The sequence below is a fragment of the Heteronotia binoei genome, chromosome 1, assembly GCF_032191835.1.
Source record: "Heteronotia binoei isolate CCM8104 ecotype False Entrance Well chromosome 1, APGP_CSIRO_Hbin_v1, whole genome shotgun sequence".
Lineage (NCBI taxonomy): Eukaryota > Metazoa > Chordata > Lepidosauria > Squamata > Gekkonidae > Heteronotia > Heteronotia binoei.
Genome location: NC_083223.1, coordinates 52,267,186 through 52,284,871, shown reverse-complemented (window position 1 = coordinate 52,284,871; position 17,686 = coordinate 52,267,186). Strand labels below are relative to the sequence as shown.

Sequence of the window (17,686 nt, the reverse complement as noted above, 5' to 3'; positions counted from 1 at the left end):
CCCTGGCATGTCCAGTTAACAAGTTCCAGCCAAAGTTGGTGTAACCCTGAGTTCATAGGGCTGGGGGTGGAATTGGGGCATTCCTTACAAGGAAAAAATCCCTGAGGGATTGGAGGGCCTGAAGCTTGAGGAGCTTCAATAGGCTCAGCTTTTTCACACCTCAGAAGCACTCCTTTCTGCAAAACTACATATTAATTCTAGGGCTACCAGAAACTCCAAGCAGAAACTGCAAGCTGTTGCATCTTTAAGGGACTGGCTAGACAGAAGTCAGAAAGACTGAAACCCTGGTCTGCTCAGCTTCAAGAGGCCTGAATTGTTGTATGTTGATTGTTGTATATACTTATTGTTCCAGATACAATGTTTATTGTTGTTTTCATAAATGCAAGAGTAACAAGGTGTGATCGCACTGCTGTAGATGTGAACTGTCTCAGTTCTTTGATTAAAAAAAACAATTTATTTGATATTTCTCTTTGAATCAAACAGAAGTTACACTAGGAAAGACCAGTTTTGCCTGAAGCTCTGGAAGGCCGCAGCCAGTCACAATAGACAATACCAAGCACTATTGGCCAGTGGTTTGACATGGTAGAAGGCAAAGCTTTTAACAGGTAAACATTGTTCTGTATGTTGTTGCTGTCTGTATGCGTTGCTGTCTGCGGCTGAAGAACTCTGATTAGTGATACACTTCCTACAAAATGGCATTAATCGGAATGGTTTTTTAAATATCCCAGCCCCTCATCCCACATTTTGTTCTCTCAGCACCAAATGACTGTTGCTTAAATCCATCTCTTGCCTAGCAGAGTTTTTCACCTGCTCGTGTGCCCTTTACCTTAAGCCTGTGCACATCAATTTAGCAAGTGATTTCTCACCATTTATTTCCACTACAGGAAATAAAGTGGGGCATAAATGTAGTAAGCAAAAACTAGGTCTACTCTTCAGCACCCAGTTGAAGGAGGGGATATTCTTTATTAATAAACCCATTTTATCAAGGCTCATGAGCTACCAACTGCCTGACAGACATAACTTCAATAAGCTCAGCTTTTTCCAGCATGCAGGTTCACAGTAGAAGCAGTTGAAGATAAATGTTAACTGTCCTTTAATTGTTCAATTCAGCATAGCTAAAGCCAGATTTTTGCTGGGACTGATAAATGAAACAAATACCATAGAAGAGTGGAGTGGGAAGTGCCAGAATTGCATTTTTTCTTTCTTTCACATTGTGTGTGTGCACATGCTTGGAGGATATGGCAACCCCTGGCAACTCCTACTGGGGCATGGAGGACGTTCAGAGAAGTGGCTTGATAGCCTGCCTCTGCCACCTGACTCTGGTATTCCTGGAGGTCTCTCATCCAAATACTTGCCAGGGCCAGGCCTGCTTAGCTTCTGAGACTGGGCTTGCCTAAGCTACCCGGATAGGGCTTTACAGTATTTTTTAAAATGGCATAAACAGGATTACTCAGCCAACATCGTAGTAACCCTATCCACAGATGAGCTTTTTCCTGAACCTTAATATGAGCAAGTCTGATAGGAGCAAAGGGCAAAAACCAACCCACCCACCCCTCCCACACAACAAGGCTTTTCTATCACATAATATGGTATTCCCAGATTGTAACCTTCCCCAGAGGCCTCTGAGAGTCTGAACCTGATTGGTCTTTGCTCTCATTTAGCAGGGCTCCCTAACACTCTTTGGCTGCAGCCTAAGCTTATCTAGGCTTTAACATTCCACTCCAGTCCAGGCATCAGGAAGCTCCTGCCTGTGGCTGCCTATTTTCCTTCCAGCATAACAGGCCTCGGGTCTCTCCAGGGAGTGTTCCTACGCTTGACACACAAACAGATGACCTAACCTTCATTCAGCTAGCTGGCTAATTAGTTCCTGGGTCCCACCTTTCTCTGGCACATGAACTGCAGGACAAGCTTGAGGGCCTTGCTCCTCGTTGCCCTTCTCGACACTCACCTGTCACAAATGACTAACTGAAAAGATCAGCAGTGAAACTAATGAGATGGAAAATCTCAGTAGAAATCACCATTGTGAGGCACTTATCTAGAAGACAGGTAAGCACAGAAAATGCAACCCAGGCACTGTTTTATTAAGACCACCAAAGCTCCTCTCAACACAGCAGCTTTTAGTTTTCAATAAACATAAACTGGGAGGTTGGATGGCAAGAGCTGATTCCTGAGGGGAGGAAATTGTTGCTTAACTCCCCCCCAAAGACACACCTATTTTCTTTATTTCTTTAAAAAACAAACAAGAAAGGGGGGGTATTCCAGCAATTAAATGAGATTAAGGGGGGGTACATTTGCATAAATTGTTGCTGTACTTGAAATATAGGACTGAAATCTATTCACCGCAAAGCAGTCCCATTCACTTGAAGGGGTTTCCTCTGAACCGACTGGATGTTGACTGCTTCTCAGAGGAATCACTCAACAATGTTCATTTAAAAGGGACCTTTGACTGTATGCATCAAAATTATAAATTTGAACAGGATGCACAACACGCTGATCTCTTGAAGATCTTTTAATTCAAGGTACAACCTTAGAAGTCAAACATTACATCCACATTGCTGCAAATATTTATGGCCATTAACAAACCCACAGGGATCCTGACCACAGAAGTACCTCAGCGGCTTCTGCCATCATGCAGCTTCCATTCTTTCCTGCCTGTGTGAAGTGAGCGGGGTGATGTGCACTATCAGTGTACATTGGATTGTACCCAAAGGAAAAAACCATAACTTTGTTCATCTACATATTACATACTAGGAAATCATCAGGCATAGCTGGTGTGATTGGAAAAAGGATTGAAATGCAGCTGGAAGGTTGCAGTCCTGTGCACCCTTACAGGGATTTATTTCTGAATAAGCACACCAAGAACTGAACTGCACAAGGCACAACTGTTAAGTGCAGGGACTTTGGCTCACAGGTCCAGTAACTGTCTCACTCATTCATACCACTAATGGGATTAACTGCAGAGCTCCTTACTCTGATCCAAGATAAATGAAATGACTACTTTTTTTCCTGGATATACCATTTGTCCACTTCCACAATATCAATCCACCAAGTGTGAATTCCTGAGTAACCAAAGCAGGAAACCCTTTATACAAGGAAACATGCTTGAGAAACAATTGGTATACGTTTAAAAGGCAGCCATGTTTACTAACACTCTACAGAAACCAGATCACACAGATTATGAAGCACAACAGTGTTTCTGGATAAGGCAGAGAAAGCCCAGCAAGAATGAATTGCATAGTGGTTTTAGGAAAAGAGAAAGAGTAGATATCCTGAGCTGATTTGCTCCTTAAAATAAACTTCCTTGCAGTAAAGGTCTGATTTATGCAGGATGGATACAAAATCTTTCTGCTCAGAACAGTTACCTCTTACACTTTATTTATTATTAAAAACTGATGTGTTTCTGATGGAATAAATCTCAAATTTCTAAGAGCCTGGGTATTTGTTTCTGATGTGTTTCTGATGGAATAACTCTTTGCTACATTGGAAGGCAACAGGATTAATATAACAACAGAGAGTGATCAACATTCTACTGTATCAAACTTAATAGGGAAATTAAACTAAATATAATTTCATGAGCGAGTATGCAAAACCCTAGAAATTAATCAAGGACCAATACAAGCCCACAATCTGCTCTTCAAAAAAAATTAATCATAATCATCTGGCAATCAATATATGATTAACAGTTCAACACTCCCTGTGCATTCTCTACATTACAGCTGCTGGAAACCAAATGCTTATTAATAGCAAGTAGTGTTAACAGAGCAATTTGGTTATTTCTGCTTTACAGAAGTTATGGGACACACTTGAGTATTAAGCCTTCCTAAAGGTTTATTGAACTGCTTGTGCCAGAAACTGCTGGTACTGCTCCCGAGCAGGAAAGTGATCAGCTGGCCTGTTGTATGCTGTCCACACAGGTTCTCCAACAAACAGCCTCATGGCCTTCACATAATTCTGTAGAAAGAAAACAGGAAGTTTCATGCTTAATATAGTTAACTCCTGTGGAAGAGGAGGATCAAAGTACAAAAATATGAAAGGAGTCAGATCAAAGCACAAAGCTTAGCAATACCATTTTTAAAAGGTAAAGGTAGTCCCTTGTGCAAGCACCAGTCATTTCCGACTCTGGAGTGACGTTGCTTTCACAACGTTTTCACGGCAGACTTTTTATGGAGTGGTTTGCCATTGCCTTCCCCAGTCATCTACACTTTCCCCCCAGCAAGCTGAGTATTCATTTTACCAACCTCAGAAGGATTGAAGGCTGAGTCAACCTTGAGCCAGCTACCTGAACCCAGCTTCTACCAGGATTGAACTCAGGTCATGAGCAGAGCTTAGGACTGCAGTACTGCAGCTTTACCACTCAATTTTACTCAAGATTTTTTTTTAAAAAAAATAGCCAGGCTCTTAGAAACTTGCGATTTTTTACAAATATATCTACATTTCCAAACATATCTTGAAATGCATTCTAATCTTTGTTACAATATAGGAGGGTAATTATTTTGGGATAATTAATCTGCAAGCAGCAAACATGACCCCAATGCCACCCATTTCCAGTTGGAAGAGACTTGTGATCATACCTGCACTGATGGCTAACAGTGCAAACCTAAGCAGTTACACCGTTCCAAGCCTGCTATCTTCAAGGGTGTAACCAGGGCTTTTTTGTAGCAGGAAGTCCTTTGCATAATAGGCCGCACACCCCTGATGTAGCCGGTTCTCCTGGAACTTACAGTAGGCCTTGTACTAAAAGGTCTTGGAGGATTGGCTACCTCAGGGACCATCTCTCCCCACATGTTCCCCAGAGAGTGCTTAGATCTGGTTCTCAAAATCTGCTAGTAATCCCCAGGCCAAAGGAGGCTCGTCTGAAGTCTACTAGGGATAGGGCCTTTTCAATCACAGCCTCCTGCTGGTGGAACCAGCTACCGGAAGAGGTGAGGGCCTTGCGGAACCTTGGGCAGTTCCGCAAGGCCTGCAAGACCTTCCGGTTGGCATATAACTGACTGGTACCTAAAAACTGCGAAGGAATGGTTGTGAGAATAGCACCGAACTGTTAGATTGTTTTCTTGTTTTAACGTAAATTATTCAATGTATTTTAATATTTATTAGCTTTCTTGTTTTGAATTCTATGTTGTAAGCCGCCCTGAGCCCGCTTTGGTGGGGAGGGCGGGATATAAATTGAATAAATAAATACATCAGAGGTGTGTGGCCTAATATGCAAAGGAGTTCCTGCTACAAAAAAAGCCCTGGGTGTAACCTTGCTTAGGGCTGCAATGTAAGATATATAATCCCCACCCCTGCAATTTCCCCTTTAAATAGTTATCATATTAGGTCTGTTACAGCATGGCTATCCATAGCCAACATTCTACCTTATAAGCCGCATTAATTCTATTTTAATGTGAATGTTCAAGTTACAACTTCCTGTTAGTCTTTTAGGTGTCAAAGAACTCTCTGTAAACATTGCAAATGCTTTTCAAATGAAGATAACTTTTACAACCTATCTGTACAAGATTTGGGACGTATATGGAAGCTGCTGCAATATTTTCTCCATGAGCTGTGTGCAGTAAACACATGTGGGGGTGTTATTCTGAACTCTTCAAATTGCTTTTATTTTGTTATTTGTAATAAACCTTATTGGACCTGTTCTCTTCCTCCAAGTCCATACCTGACTTTACTTGCTTCCCCCTGACAACTGCTACAAATCTTATTTCCTCTTTTCCTTCCCCTGCTGGTCTTGGGAGAACTCTCAGTAGCATTCTTAACAAAATGGAACATTTTCTCAGTTAAACAGTTTATACTTAGTGCTGTGTAGGTTACTCCTTGAAAACAAAACTCAAGTTTCTGGAACTCTGCCACTTTATAAAGAAATGCAGATTTTATCCCATGCAATAGACTTCTGAGTTAATTTGACAAGATGGCCACCAGTCAGAGGCATCAAAGTGACAGCCCCATGACAAGAAAACATGTCCTCAACTTTCTATATTCACAACAAGCCAGCAGGAAGAACAGAATAGATCTCCCAAAGGCGCCATTGGATAGTTGCCATGGTAACACCAATCCCTTACTAAAGACGGATTTTGTGACAAGGTTAGAAACAGTCCATTTATCCACAACAGTCGCAGTATGAAAGGGCAGAGAAAGAACATGTACTTTAATACTATCCCTGTCCTGAACCTTTAGGAATTGATTTCTAATCCTAGAGAGTTTGGAATGGCAGTCTGGAAGATGGAGAAAAAGGTTATGCCTGAAAATGGGTTGCTATTACGCTTGGATTTCGAGTGAGAGGCACAACAACTGATAAACTTCCATAACTTCTGTTATAAATTCAAAAGTACTGAATTTAAGAAGTAGTCAGGGACACAGCCCAGCCCTGCAATATCTTCACTGTATGTTTCCAATTTAGTTGTTTGTGCTAGAGGTTTTAAGAGTTTTGTTATTAATATGCAGTTCTACCCGAATGGTTTAAAGAAAGTAATTTCGTACAGATTCATCCAGTGTAAATCGGTGATAGATGCCAGCAGGGAGTGTGATCATGTCTCCTTTTTCCATGGCAATCCGAATCCATTTGTCGTCTTTATCACGAACATCAAAATACCCACTTCCTTCCAGGATGTAGCGAATCTCATCATCCAGGTGTAAGTGCTCTTCATAAAATATTTTTATCTAGAAAAGGGAGGGAAGAGAGAAAGCAGCTTTTCACTTTGTGAGGTCTGTTATTAGCAGTAAGCATACACTGCACTGTAACAGTTGCAAGGTGTTACATCTAAAAAACAAAAAGTCCCCTTTAAATGAGCAGAAACGTAGCTTTTATGTGGCACATCTTGAGCACTCTGGACGTTTCATATGCGTCATCACAGTAATATCTACAACAGTCCAGCAAAGTATATCCCATACTACAGATCAGAGATGAGGCTAATGGCTTACCTAAAGTCCACTTGTAAAATTGGTTACATTTTTATCCCACCTTCCTCTGAGTGGCTCACTTTGTGAGGCAGATTAGGCTGAGAGGAAGAAAATGACACTAGCCCAGAGTCATTCAAGAGCTTTGCTCTAGACCAACAGCCAAACCCAATACATTAGTACTCATGACTGAAGAACTTTCCATCTCATACTTTTTGCCCTTCTGCTACACCAGTTTGAGAATACTGAAATGGTGTCATTCTCACTGGACATCCAGTGACTAAAACAAGTTCTGTTCTGCAAGCTGAATAAGGTATATTTATCTGTATCTTGGGTAGTAGTAATACATGGATGCCATAAATGTTTCTTAGATAGGGACCTCTTGTGCCTGCTCAGATACTGCAGCTTATGGATCAGTGATCTTTGGGATCAATGGGATGTAGAGTGCGTTCTGGGTTGCAAGCCCTTACAAAGAAAAGCATTTTTAATGCTTTTTTGAATGATCTGCTGCAAGTACACATCCACAGAGAGTAAGGGCACACAGAGAAGAACAACAAGTCATTCAACACTGAAGGGAATTCCTCCGCATGCTTGTGCCAGAAGCCTTTGGGCTTGTTTCTCTGTGGGCGTTTTCGCACTGACCTTCAAGTGGTGCGACCACCCTCCTCACGCCGGCGGATCTGCAGGGATTTCGCACCAGAAGCGCCGGCGCACCCAAAAGAGCCGGCGACTTCCGTCGCGAAACCAGCTCAAACGTTTTCCTGCTTCTTGGCGGTTTCCGTTTGAGCTGGTTTCGCGACGGAAGTCGCTGGCTCTTTTGGGTGCGCCGGCGCTTCTGGTGCGAAATCCCTGCAGATCCGCCGGCGTGAGGAGGGTGGTCGCACCACTTGAAGGTCAGTGCGAAAACGCCCACTATGTTACACCTTCTGGTGCTGAGGCTGTAGATCCTATGCCTAGTTCTTCACAACCCACTGTCCTGGCCTTAGTAATGACAAATTCTGGCTCTCCCCTCCTCTGGTCATATGACTGACATCATGTGACTTCCTATAGCCCATTTGAAGATCAGTGAATCACAAGGTGCTATATGGTAATTAAAGGTAGACTTCTAGGTTTCAAAAGGTTCAAAAGTGCTATTTAAGATTCTTTGGATTTTACTTCTTCTGATTTAAGATTTTATTGGCATGCAAAACCAACAATTAAATTGTCTCCAATCCAAATTCCAGCCCCCTTTATACTTAATCCTTCATCAGCAATTTCATAGTCCAAGTATTTTTTGTGTTGCAAGTCATTCACAGCAAAGCCAGACAATCTCCAGGCAGAACTGTGAGCTTACGGCTCAGACTATTAAGACCACTTCATTGATCTTAACAGCACTTCTGTTGAAATCAATGCTGACCTTTGGGACAAACCCTTCTACCTAGTGGCATCAGTATGGCAGCACGTAGAATGTAGTCAACCTCCTAAGCAAGCCAAGGATGCACAAATACATTTGATAAGCAGATTACACACATGTGCCAGATTCGGGACTAGCCAGTCATCCATCTTCCAACAGTTGCATCCTCATCTTGTCCATTGAACTGCATCCCAATTTCTAATCATTCCATTTATCAATCTCCACTTTCTGCCAAGGGTGCCACTGAGGAAGGTCAAGACCCAACTCCATGCTTCAAACAGTTTGTAATTATTCCTTGGAATCACCTGGCTCTCTGGCCTGTTCACTTGGTCAAAATATCAATTACTATAAGCAATTAAGCAGGTGTGTTTACTAGGAATATATGGAAAGAAATGTACAGATCTTCTTGTGAAGAGAATTCTCATAACACCAGCAAGGTAGTCAACAGAGTCTGAGCAAAGAAGCCTCAATGTACTTTTAAAGTCCTTTTCCCCCTGCAAATTAAACCTGAACAAGCTCCTTAGACCTTAAAGAGAATCTCCCCCTCCCAACTTCCTGAAATGGCACCCCTGATGTCTTCTTCCGTTCATCTAATACAGCTGTAATCTCAATCCACTTCTGTGGGTATCCTGACTTGTGGCTGGTAACAAAGAGCTGTGGCACAGACAGACAAAAGAGCAAGGGTGAGGCAGAGAAAAGCCTAATGCCGTGGGAAGGAAGGAGAGGCTGTAAGCCTACCAGTCACTTGGAATGAGCAAAAAGGGTGAAACTGAGAGATGGCTCTCATGTGCCTATATCACAGGGGTGGCCAAACCGTGGCTTGGGAGCCAAATGTGGCTCTTTCGCACATATTGTGTAGTTTTTGGAGGTCAAGGAGGACCTTCATGCAGGCTTACTCTCAAGTAAGCATGCTTAGCATCGGGACCTCAGTCAGCCTCTCAGCGCTAACCCATAGGTGGGTGACTATTTCTACCATGTGTGAAGTAGGAAAGGAGGGGGGAATAGGCAGGTTTGCAAGCTCTTCTCACTGGGAGACCTAGAGTAGGGAAAGAGAGTGCAAGAGCTGAAGGAGCCACTGGAAGGAGGGACAGAATAAAAGAAGGCAGTGCAGGATTCTCCCTACTTTCATAGCTCTTGTAGGAGCTGTATTTACTAAACTTGGTGTCAAGGCAAAGAGAGATGCATAATGATGCGAATGGTGGTCAGTGATTTATATGGTACATGTGTGCTTTCTCCCACTGGTGCAAAAAATAACTGTTTAACCTTTCCCTATAATGGTCTTATGGGGAATGTTCCCAGATTTTGTTTTTTGTTTTGTTTTTTAAATCTCCTTCTAGCATGGTCATGTTGCGAAGTACATACATATATATTTTATCTTTCTGTGCAAAGGAAGTATTAAGAGTTTAATAAAGATGTGTATGTAATATTTGTTCATGCCTTGCAGTTCTCAAACATCTGACATTTATTCTACATGGATCTTCCATTAGCAAGTTTGGCCACCCCTGCCATATCACATTCATTTGCTGTAGCATCCAATGATGAATGCACACGTAAAGGAGTTCCACAGAAGAAGATTTCACATAATCCACTATCAATTTAAACACAATATTTTTCAGTCAGACAGTTCACATGCTCAGCCAAATCGCTAATTAATGGTTGTCAATGTTTTTTGCTAAAACTGCCATGCCTACAACTGTATAACAGGCAGAAAATAAACAGCAGGAAGTTCTTCTTGTGCAGCTTGTCCCATCACAGAGCCTGGCCCCACTGATGGACCTCCTGATGGCACTTGGTCTTTTTGGCCATTGTGTGACATAGAACTTTTTCACATAGCCTATGTATTCCGGTATGGAAGCTGGTGAGTTACTGAACAGTAACGGATTTCTGCTGGCATTTCAGACAGACCCGACTCAGTAACTGGCTGCTACCGGAATACTGTCACCTTTTCACACAGTCCCGCGGCTGTCCTGGTAGTGAGGCATGCCTGAGTCATTACTAACATAGAGCAGCTTCTTCCAGTTTTCAACCCCTCCTTCCAGGTTGAAATTGGTATGGGGCGCTGTGTGAAATGTCCAGTATCTAATCCGGGAGCAGTTTTCGCGCCCTTTTTCGCCCGCCAGCATGCAATCGCCAGCTTTTGGGGGGGGGGGGAACGTCGGGCTAAGATCGCTATAGCGCTATAGCGAGTATCACAACAGCATCACCATAGGGATGCCTGGGTTCCATTAAGATGCCAGAGATCGCCGCCACTGAAACTTGGTAACTTATCTCAATGGAGCCTAGCCATCTCTATTGTGGTGCTGTTGTGATACGTCGCTATAGCGATCTTTGCCCAACGTTCCAAAAAAAAAAATAATAAGCCAGAGATCGCGCACCGGCAGGTGAAAACGGCTGGCGCTGGTGGAAGCGAGATAAAAGCGGAACAGTGTGAAATGGCTTGCTTCAATCACGGAACCCTACCAGGAAAAAAAACATGTGTCTGAAAACTCCCATCCCTGTCTTGGATTACTGCAAGGCGGCACAATACCAACTCCCTTCCGGTTTCCACTGGTAAGTGTGAAAAGGCCCATAGTGTTAGACTGGATGAGCCATTGGCCTAATCCAGCATGGCTTCTCTTATGTGTATTTATTTATTTAACTCAATTTATATCCCGCCCTCCCTGCGAAAGCAGGCTCATGTTCTTAACCTGCATGCTAGGAAAAGTTGGATTTCTGACTTTCACACAAGTGCTAAAAAGTCCTTCCAGAGGCAATAAGAAAAACTGCATGGCAAACACACACTTTCCTGTTACAGAAAATCAAATCCTTCATTGGAAGAGGTAAAACCCACAGAATTCAGCCCTTACAGAAAGGGAATGGAATCCACTGCCCAGACAACAGAGCTGGAACTTTTAAAAACTGAAACACACTCTAGTGGTAAATTCCAGCATTTGCAACCCTTCCAAAGCCCAGACAGAGGCATAATTTATTACCTTCTCTTCATAATTTGGCAGTTTATCTTTGTGTATAGTGATTATATCCATCCAAGAGTAGTTGTTCTCCTTCCGAATTTTTGCTAGGACTGGATCGGTCTCATAGTTATCAGCATCCAGCTGAGGAAAAGAGAAGAGGGTTTCCTCAATAAATAATTCAAAAACGAGATAATCATCAGTTTAGAAATCATCAGTCATTTCTAAAACCTTCTTCTGAGTGCAAAGCACTTAACATGACAAAGCGGATCCTCATTATTCCCACTGCACAGGTGAGCAAATAAAGTGATGAGAGGCCTAGCCAGAGAACTCACAACTCAACTATGATTCATGCTCAAGCTTCCCCAAACCAGATGTAAGGGCCAATGTTCACCATAACAGGTTGCATACTGACATACACAAGGATGCACAGTGAGGCTACTACAGATCCACGCTCACCAATTTTGAACAAGACAAGCTTTCAAACTGTATCAGGCCCAAATGCACATGACTCTTTCCATTCCCGGACAAGCTAGCTGTGCAAAGTGCTGATTGGCTAGCCCTTGTGACAACCATGAAGCCCCTCCTCTTCCTTCCTCCCTAACCAGCTGTGCAAAGTGATGATTGGCTAGTACTGCCAATCAGAAAGCCACACCCCCATCTGACTCATCAAAATAGTTCCAGTTAAAGAATAAAAGCAGATCCAAGTTTTCTGAAAAGCCACCAAATAACTAACTGAATATTCTGGTGCATGTTATCTAAAAGCTGCCAAAATCTTCCCCAAAACATGGGTAGCAAGCAGAGTTGCCAACAACATGGGAGGGGGGAAATACCTTGCCTCTTTAATATAGGCTTGGTGGGATGTTATTTTACCTCCATGCCAGAAAACTCCAGCTGCCCATTTCCCACACATTAAGCCTTGTTTAAAAAGTGGTAAAAAGTGGCACAGAGTGGTAAAGCTGCAGTACTGCAATCTGAGCTCTCTGCTCATGACCTGAGTTCAATCCCGGCAGAAGCTGGGTTCAGGTAGACGGCTCAAGGTTGACTCAGCCTTCCATCCTTCCGAGGTTGGTAAAATGAATACCCAGCTTGCTGGGGGGGAAGTGTAGATGACTGGGGAAGGCAATGGCAAACCACCCCATAAAAAAGTCTGTGAAAACATCGGAAACGACTGGTATTTGCACAGGGGACTACCTTTTACCTTTTTCAAAGACAGGACATTTTTCTTCAGGCCTGTTGACCACCCTAGTTGCAAGTTATTTCTGCCATCCCAAGGTACATAATCATGGGAGAAAGTACAACCTATCAGCAAAGTAATTACAAAAATGAATGGCACCTATACCCCTGATCCAAAACATAATGCTGCCACAATGCCACCACAAGCACAAAGATAGATCCTGGCCATAACTATGATCCTCTAGCTTGACAGATACAGGTGTTGATGCAACCCATATTTACCAAGGATCAGAAATATCTGCTCAGTGAATTCCAGAGGGAATTATTATTGGTAATATAATTTATTTGCTCCCTTGAGATTAAATAAATGAGGGATTACAACATAGCTGGCCATCTGTAAGAATTATGTTTTTTTCTCCAGAGTAGAGCACGAAAGGTCCCATCCATCAAGAGCTTTAAATTGTTTATACAAAGTTCCTGTCTTGGATTCTGCCCCACTCCCACCCCCGGGCAACCTGCCATCATTGGCAGGGCAGCTTTCCAAAGCAACAAATTTGCCTTGATAGAGAAAGCAGTAGGAACGTGGCAAACAAATGAGATTAAATTTAAATGCTGACAAGAATCAGGGGGCCTTCATTGATTATTTTACAAGTTTAATATACTGCCCAAGCCCCAGATTAACTGTATTTGTTTCAATGATCGAAATCGTTCCACCTTCAGGGAAATGGTGAATAGGCCAGAGAACAGCACTAAATTTGGCAGTTCTTCCCCCTCTCCATGTAGTCATAATCAGCAATTTATGAGGATATTCTAGTGCAATGGTGCTAAAATGCCAGACAGAGCAAGAGAGAGCTCAAAGAGCTCTTTTGCAGTTGTGTACTTAAAGGAACACATACACCTTCCTCAATACAGATCAAAGGCCTTGTAACCACAGAGTTGTCCTGCTTAGTTATCCAATCCCCCCTCAAGTAAATGATAGGATACAGGCAGGATGCATCGTTTCAGATGGCTTCATACATAAGTTCACAAAAACTGCTGGCCCACCTTTTTTTTGCTTATCAGCAATAAGTCATTTGTGGTACCAAACATTTTGGTACCAGTGCAAGTAGTATTATTTTTTATTTAGAAAATTGATATGCCACCTCTCCAGAGACAACTTACAACTAAGACAGAACAGCCACTGAAACAGAGCCATTAAGAACTAAGCCAACATAAGTAATGCAAGTCAGGGCACAATAGCATAAAATATAGCTGATAAGCTTGTATGACCCCCCCACCCCCACCCAATCTTTCTCCAGTCACAACTCCATCTAAAAAAGAGGCATGGTGACCTTCTTATGTGACCATTGTCAACAGATAACCCACAGGATCATGTCACATTTATACATTTGTTTGTAGCTCATGCCTCTGGAGAAGTATGACATGGCTTACAGTTCCAGAAAAAGTTGAACTCAAATGAAAAGTCAAAAAAGAAACAAAGAGATCAGTCTCAGGTCAACAAAATATTAATTGCTACAGTCAATCAAATGTCCATCAAAGAGCTGGGTTATGCATTCTGGATGGATGTCAGAAGACTGAACCTTCAATGATGCCAACAGGGCAATCCTAAATCCACAATGGGCTTGGGAGGGTTTAACTCTGTTTAGGATTCCACTATATTTTTAAACAACTCATTGAAGATTTAAAAAAAAATTAAAAGACTGAAAAGAAAAAAGTATAGTATAAAGGAAAAGCTTTCAATTTTCTTCACAAGATTAGGCCTAGTTACAAAATTCACCGTTGTCCCATCATTTTCTCTGCTTAATCATCAAAACCACAAACCATCAATTCATTTTTTTCATTTTCACTCAGAAACTCAATAAAGGTTTCCAGTTTGCTATAAACATGGATAATGTTTTCTCTCTAATCAAAGCCATAAGTTTCACCATCTCAGCTAACTCTGTCATCTTCATAATCCATTTCTCTATTGAGGCAATATCCGACTCTTCCATTTTTGAGCATATAAAAGTCTTGCCGCCATTATCATATGTAAAAACAAAATACTATGTCTTTTTTCTGTCTATCCATCATTCCCAGTAAAAAAAAAAGCCTCTGGTTTAAATTGTACATTAATCTTCAATTTTTTTCTGTATTAACAAACGAATTTGTACCAAAACATTTTTGGCTTTACTGAAGTCCACCAAAGATGATAAAAAGTCCCTTCATACTGTTCACATTCCCAACACTTATTTGAGATATTTTTGTACATTCTAGCTCATTTTTCTTGAGACATATACTGATACATCATTTAATAGAAATTTAGGATTCCACTGAGGATGACCTAAAATAAGGGGATATGTGTCTGTGCTGTGTGTTTGGTTTTCTCTTTTAGTGAAAGACTGCCTCCCAAAACAACTCACAGGAGGTTATAAACCAAATTGTTTCTTGGTTCTCAAGAGGTCTATTCTGGACTGAGCAACATAGAAGAGATTACACTGGAAGGGGAGTAACTAGGCCCAGACACAAAGAATGGCTTGTCCTTATCTACCACAGACTGCGGAGGCTGCACTAATGTTGGCCAGATTCAGAGAGGTTGTGAACTTCAGCTTTCAGTACAGACAGTAGAAACCCTCCCCAGTGACAAAATCAGCAGAGCGGCCAGTTGTAGCTTTAAAAGTTAGGAAGATGGGGATGGCAGCAGATGCAGCTTCTCTTTCACCATGATGCTACAGCAGGGGTGGCCAAACTGTGGCTCTTATTGTGTGGCTCTCAGAAGTCCCCACTGCCCCATTGGCTAGCTTGGAAAAGTCATTTAAAGTCTCTTTAAATCACTTTGCAAAGCCAGCTGGAGGCTTAGAGAATGCATTTAAAGTTAAAGTTGCTTTCTTTCCACTCTCCCTCCCCCCCATCTATTTGCCCCCCTTCCTTCCTTGTGGCTCTCTAACATCTGACATTTATTCTATGTGGCTCTTAGGTTAAGCAAGTTTGGCCACCCCTGTGCTACAGCATGCTACTTGCTAAAAACTGTCCCTCTCATACAACTATACAAGAGTCATAAATCCTGTCTTCTGTTACACCTGGTAACCAGACTGATGGCCAGACTGTCTGTTGCTCCAAGAATCTTTTGAAGGCCACTAGCCACAATTACCTCTGGATAAAGCAAAATGTTTTGTGTCACAATGGCCATCCAGATGCTTCTAAGAAGCCCACAAGCAGGGCATGAAGGCAACAGCCATCCCTAGCTGTGCTTCCCTCTTCAGAGATTTACTGCCTTTGGACATGGAGGCTCCATTTAGAAACCATGACTAAAGAATGTCAAGAATTTGTCTAAAACCCTTTTCAAGTCATCTGTAAACAAAACTGAGATGAGTCCAGTGGCACCTTAAAGACTAACAATTTATATTCCAGCAGCATGATACTTCATGAGCCGAAGCTCACTGCCTCAGATGCAATGGAAGGGGTGGGGGGATGGGAAATCCCTCCTATTTATCTGGAGGGGGGGGATACAGAAGGGGAGGGGGAAAGGGGAAGGACTGAGTCAAGAGAGGTCTGGTACCCCCATGCTAGAATAAATGTTGTCAGTCTTTAAGGTGCTACCAGACTTCAGCTACCCTTCTGGAATGATCTATATAAATAGCCACTATCCATTAAGTAATTGTGTAAATAAGTGACTTTGAGTATGCTGCCAATACATTTCATTGGTTCACGCTGGATACGAACATTAGGAGAGAGGCAGGAGGGGAAAGTGTTCCCACTCTCTCCACGTATGTAATTTTATAAACTTCTGGCACGTCCTTCCCTCCATCGTCTTTTCCTCTGAACTCGAAAGACCCGACGGCGTTGACCTTTTCCTCAAAGGCGTTTCAACCCCTTGATTCCTGAACAGAACCAAAACCGCAGGGCCTGTTCCCGCGGAGGCTCGCCTGCCTGCACGCTTCTCTGCAGCTCCCGTTTTCCCTTTCAGCTCGGGAGCCGAACGGCCAAACCACCTGAAGTCGCAGATGGCTGCGGTGCAAAGCACCACGACGCGCACAAACAGCGCCGTTTAGACCCTGGGTACGTTCTCACTACACTAAACAATGTGTTTCGCAACTGGATTTTTACTGTGTAATATTTTTTTTTGGCCAAAATTCAGTTGCAAAACATATTATTTAGTGCAGTGTGACTTGCAGCCGCCACCCCCCCGTTGGCCTCTCCGGCTTGAGGAGAGACAGAAGCAAGACCCGACATTAAGCAAGCAGCCCCGCTTCCCTTCCGCCTACTTTCCAATAGAAAACGCCCAGCTGCCTCAGCTGCTCAAGGCTGGCGGGCTGATTGGGCTCCTGGCGGTGCGGCTTCCGCTGGTCCTCGGGGGACTCGTCCATGTACCAGGCTTCCACCATCCTGCTTCCCTCCATGGTCTCCGCAGGCGAGCTCCGCAGCGGCCAATCAAGCACCGCGAAAGCGCGCCCCACCTGGGTCGACTCCCCACAACTCCACCCCCCTGCTTTGGCTGCGTGCAAAAGACAGTCCGGGGCTTGCGCATAGGGAATGTCTGTGCTGCGGTCCTATGACTTCGGTGTAAGGGCCACAGACATCAAAGGGAGCTGTTTTCCGAGTAAGCGTGGAAAGGCTGGAGCGGTCGAATACATTTGCACAACCTCCCCCCCTCCCCGCGAACTTGCCCATCCGTACAGGGAATGCCACAAGCAAATGTAGTCCCACGGAAGTCGGCGTGTGTGTTAAAATGCTATCGTCGATTGTGAGCCGGCCTCCTCCTAGTTTCGCGCACTTGTTTTTTTAAACACAAAAAGGCGAATAGCGGCGCATCCATGCGATTGGAAAGTTCTTGGTTAAGGCTGCAATCCTAGGGACGCTTCTCTAGAAGCCCTATCGAATCCCGTGAGACTTACTACTTCCTAATACACTTGCTTAGGTTTGCTCTTTAAGAGACATAAGGTTTTATCCTATCCTACACAACGCTTACGGAGAAGTCCCACAAATTCAGTGGCTGTTATTTCCCACTAAATACAGGATTTGCTATTGCAGTAAATCAGGCCATCATAAAAATATCAATTTAACATTTTTTTTTTTTAAATTATGGTACTCCCTGCTGCATGTTGTAGTGTTGTTAGCTTGGATGGCTTTAAAAGGGGGAACTAAACATCCATGGAGAACATTTTTATCAATAGTTATTATCTACAATGGCTGAATGGATGCTCCATGTTCAGAATCGGTGTACCTTTGTGTTTTGGATGCTGGGGGTGGGGCTGGACTCCCATGTTTTGTGAGATCTGATTGTCCACTGTGGAAACAGAACACT

The 17,686-nt window shown here is 43.0% G+C and overlaps 1 protein-coding gene across 1 annotated transcript; it reads right to left on the bottom strand.

Moving 5' to 3' along the window:
* Nucleotides 1-2,496: 2,496 nt before the first annotated feature.
* Nucleotides 2,497-17,087, bottom strand: ADI1 (acireductone dioxygenase 1). Its single transcript, XM_060234437.1, has 4 exons — nucleotides 16,647-17,087; nucleotides 11,254-11,373; nucleotides 6,472-6,651; nucleotides 2,497-3,951 (listed from the first exon to the last, which is right to left on the bottom strand). Exons 1-4 carry the CDS (start codon nucleotides 16,779-16,781, stop codon nucleotides 3,829-3,831), a joined length of 558 nt encoding a protein of 185 aa, XP_060090420.1. The 5' UTR covers nucleotides 16,782-17,087; the 3' UTR covers nucleotides 2,497-3,828.
* Between the last annotated feature and the right edge of the window lie 599 nt (nucleotides 17,088-17,686).

Bases quoted from the DNA above. Each gene is read 5' to 3' on its own strand.
- ADI1 (XM_060234437.1), bottom strand. From the start codon at position 16,781: ATGGAGGGAAGCAGGATGGTGGAAGCCTGGTACATGGACGAGTCCCCC. The intron at 11,374-16,646 runs GTAGGCGGAAGG...TCTTTTCCTCAG, and splicing joins TGGGCGTTTTCTATTGGAAA to CTGGATGCTGATAACTATGA. The intron at 3,952-6,471 runs GTACGAAATTAC...TTCTTTCTACAG, and splicing joins GATTTACACTGGATGAATCT to AATTATGTGAAGGCCATGAG.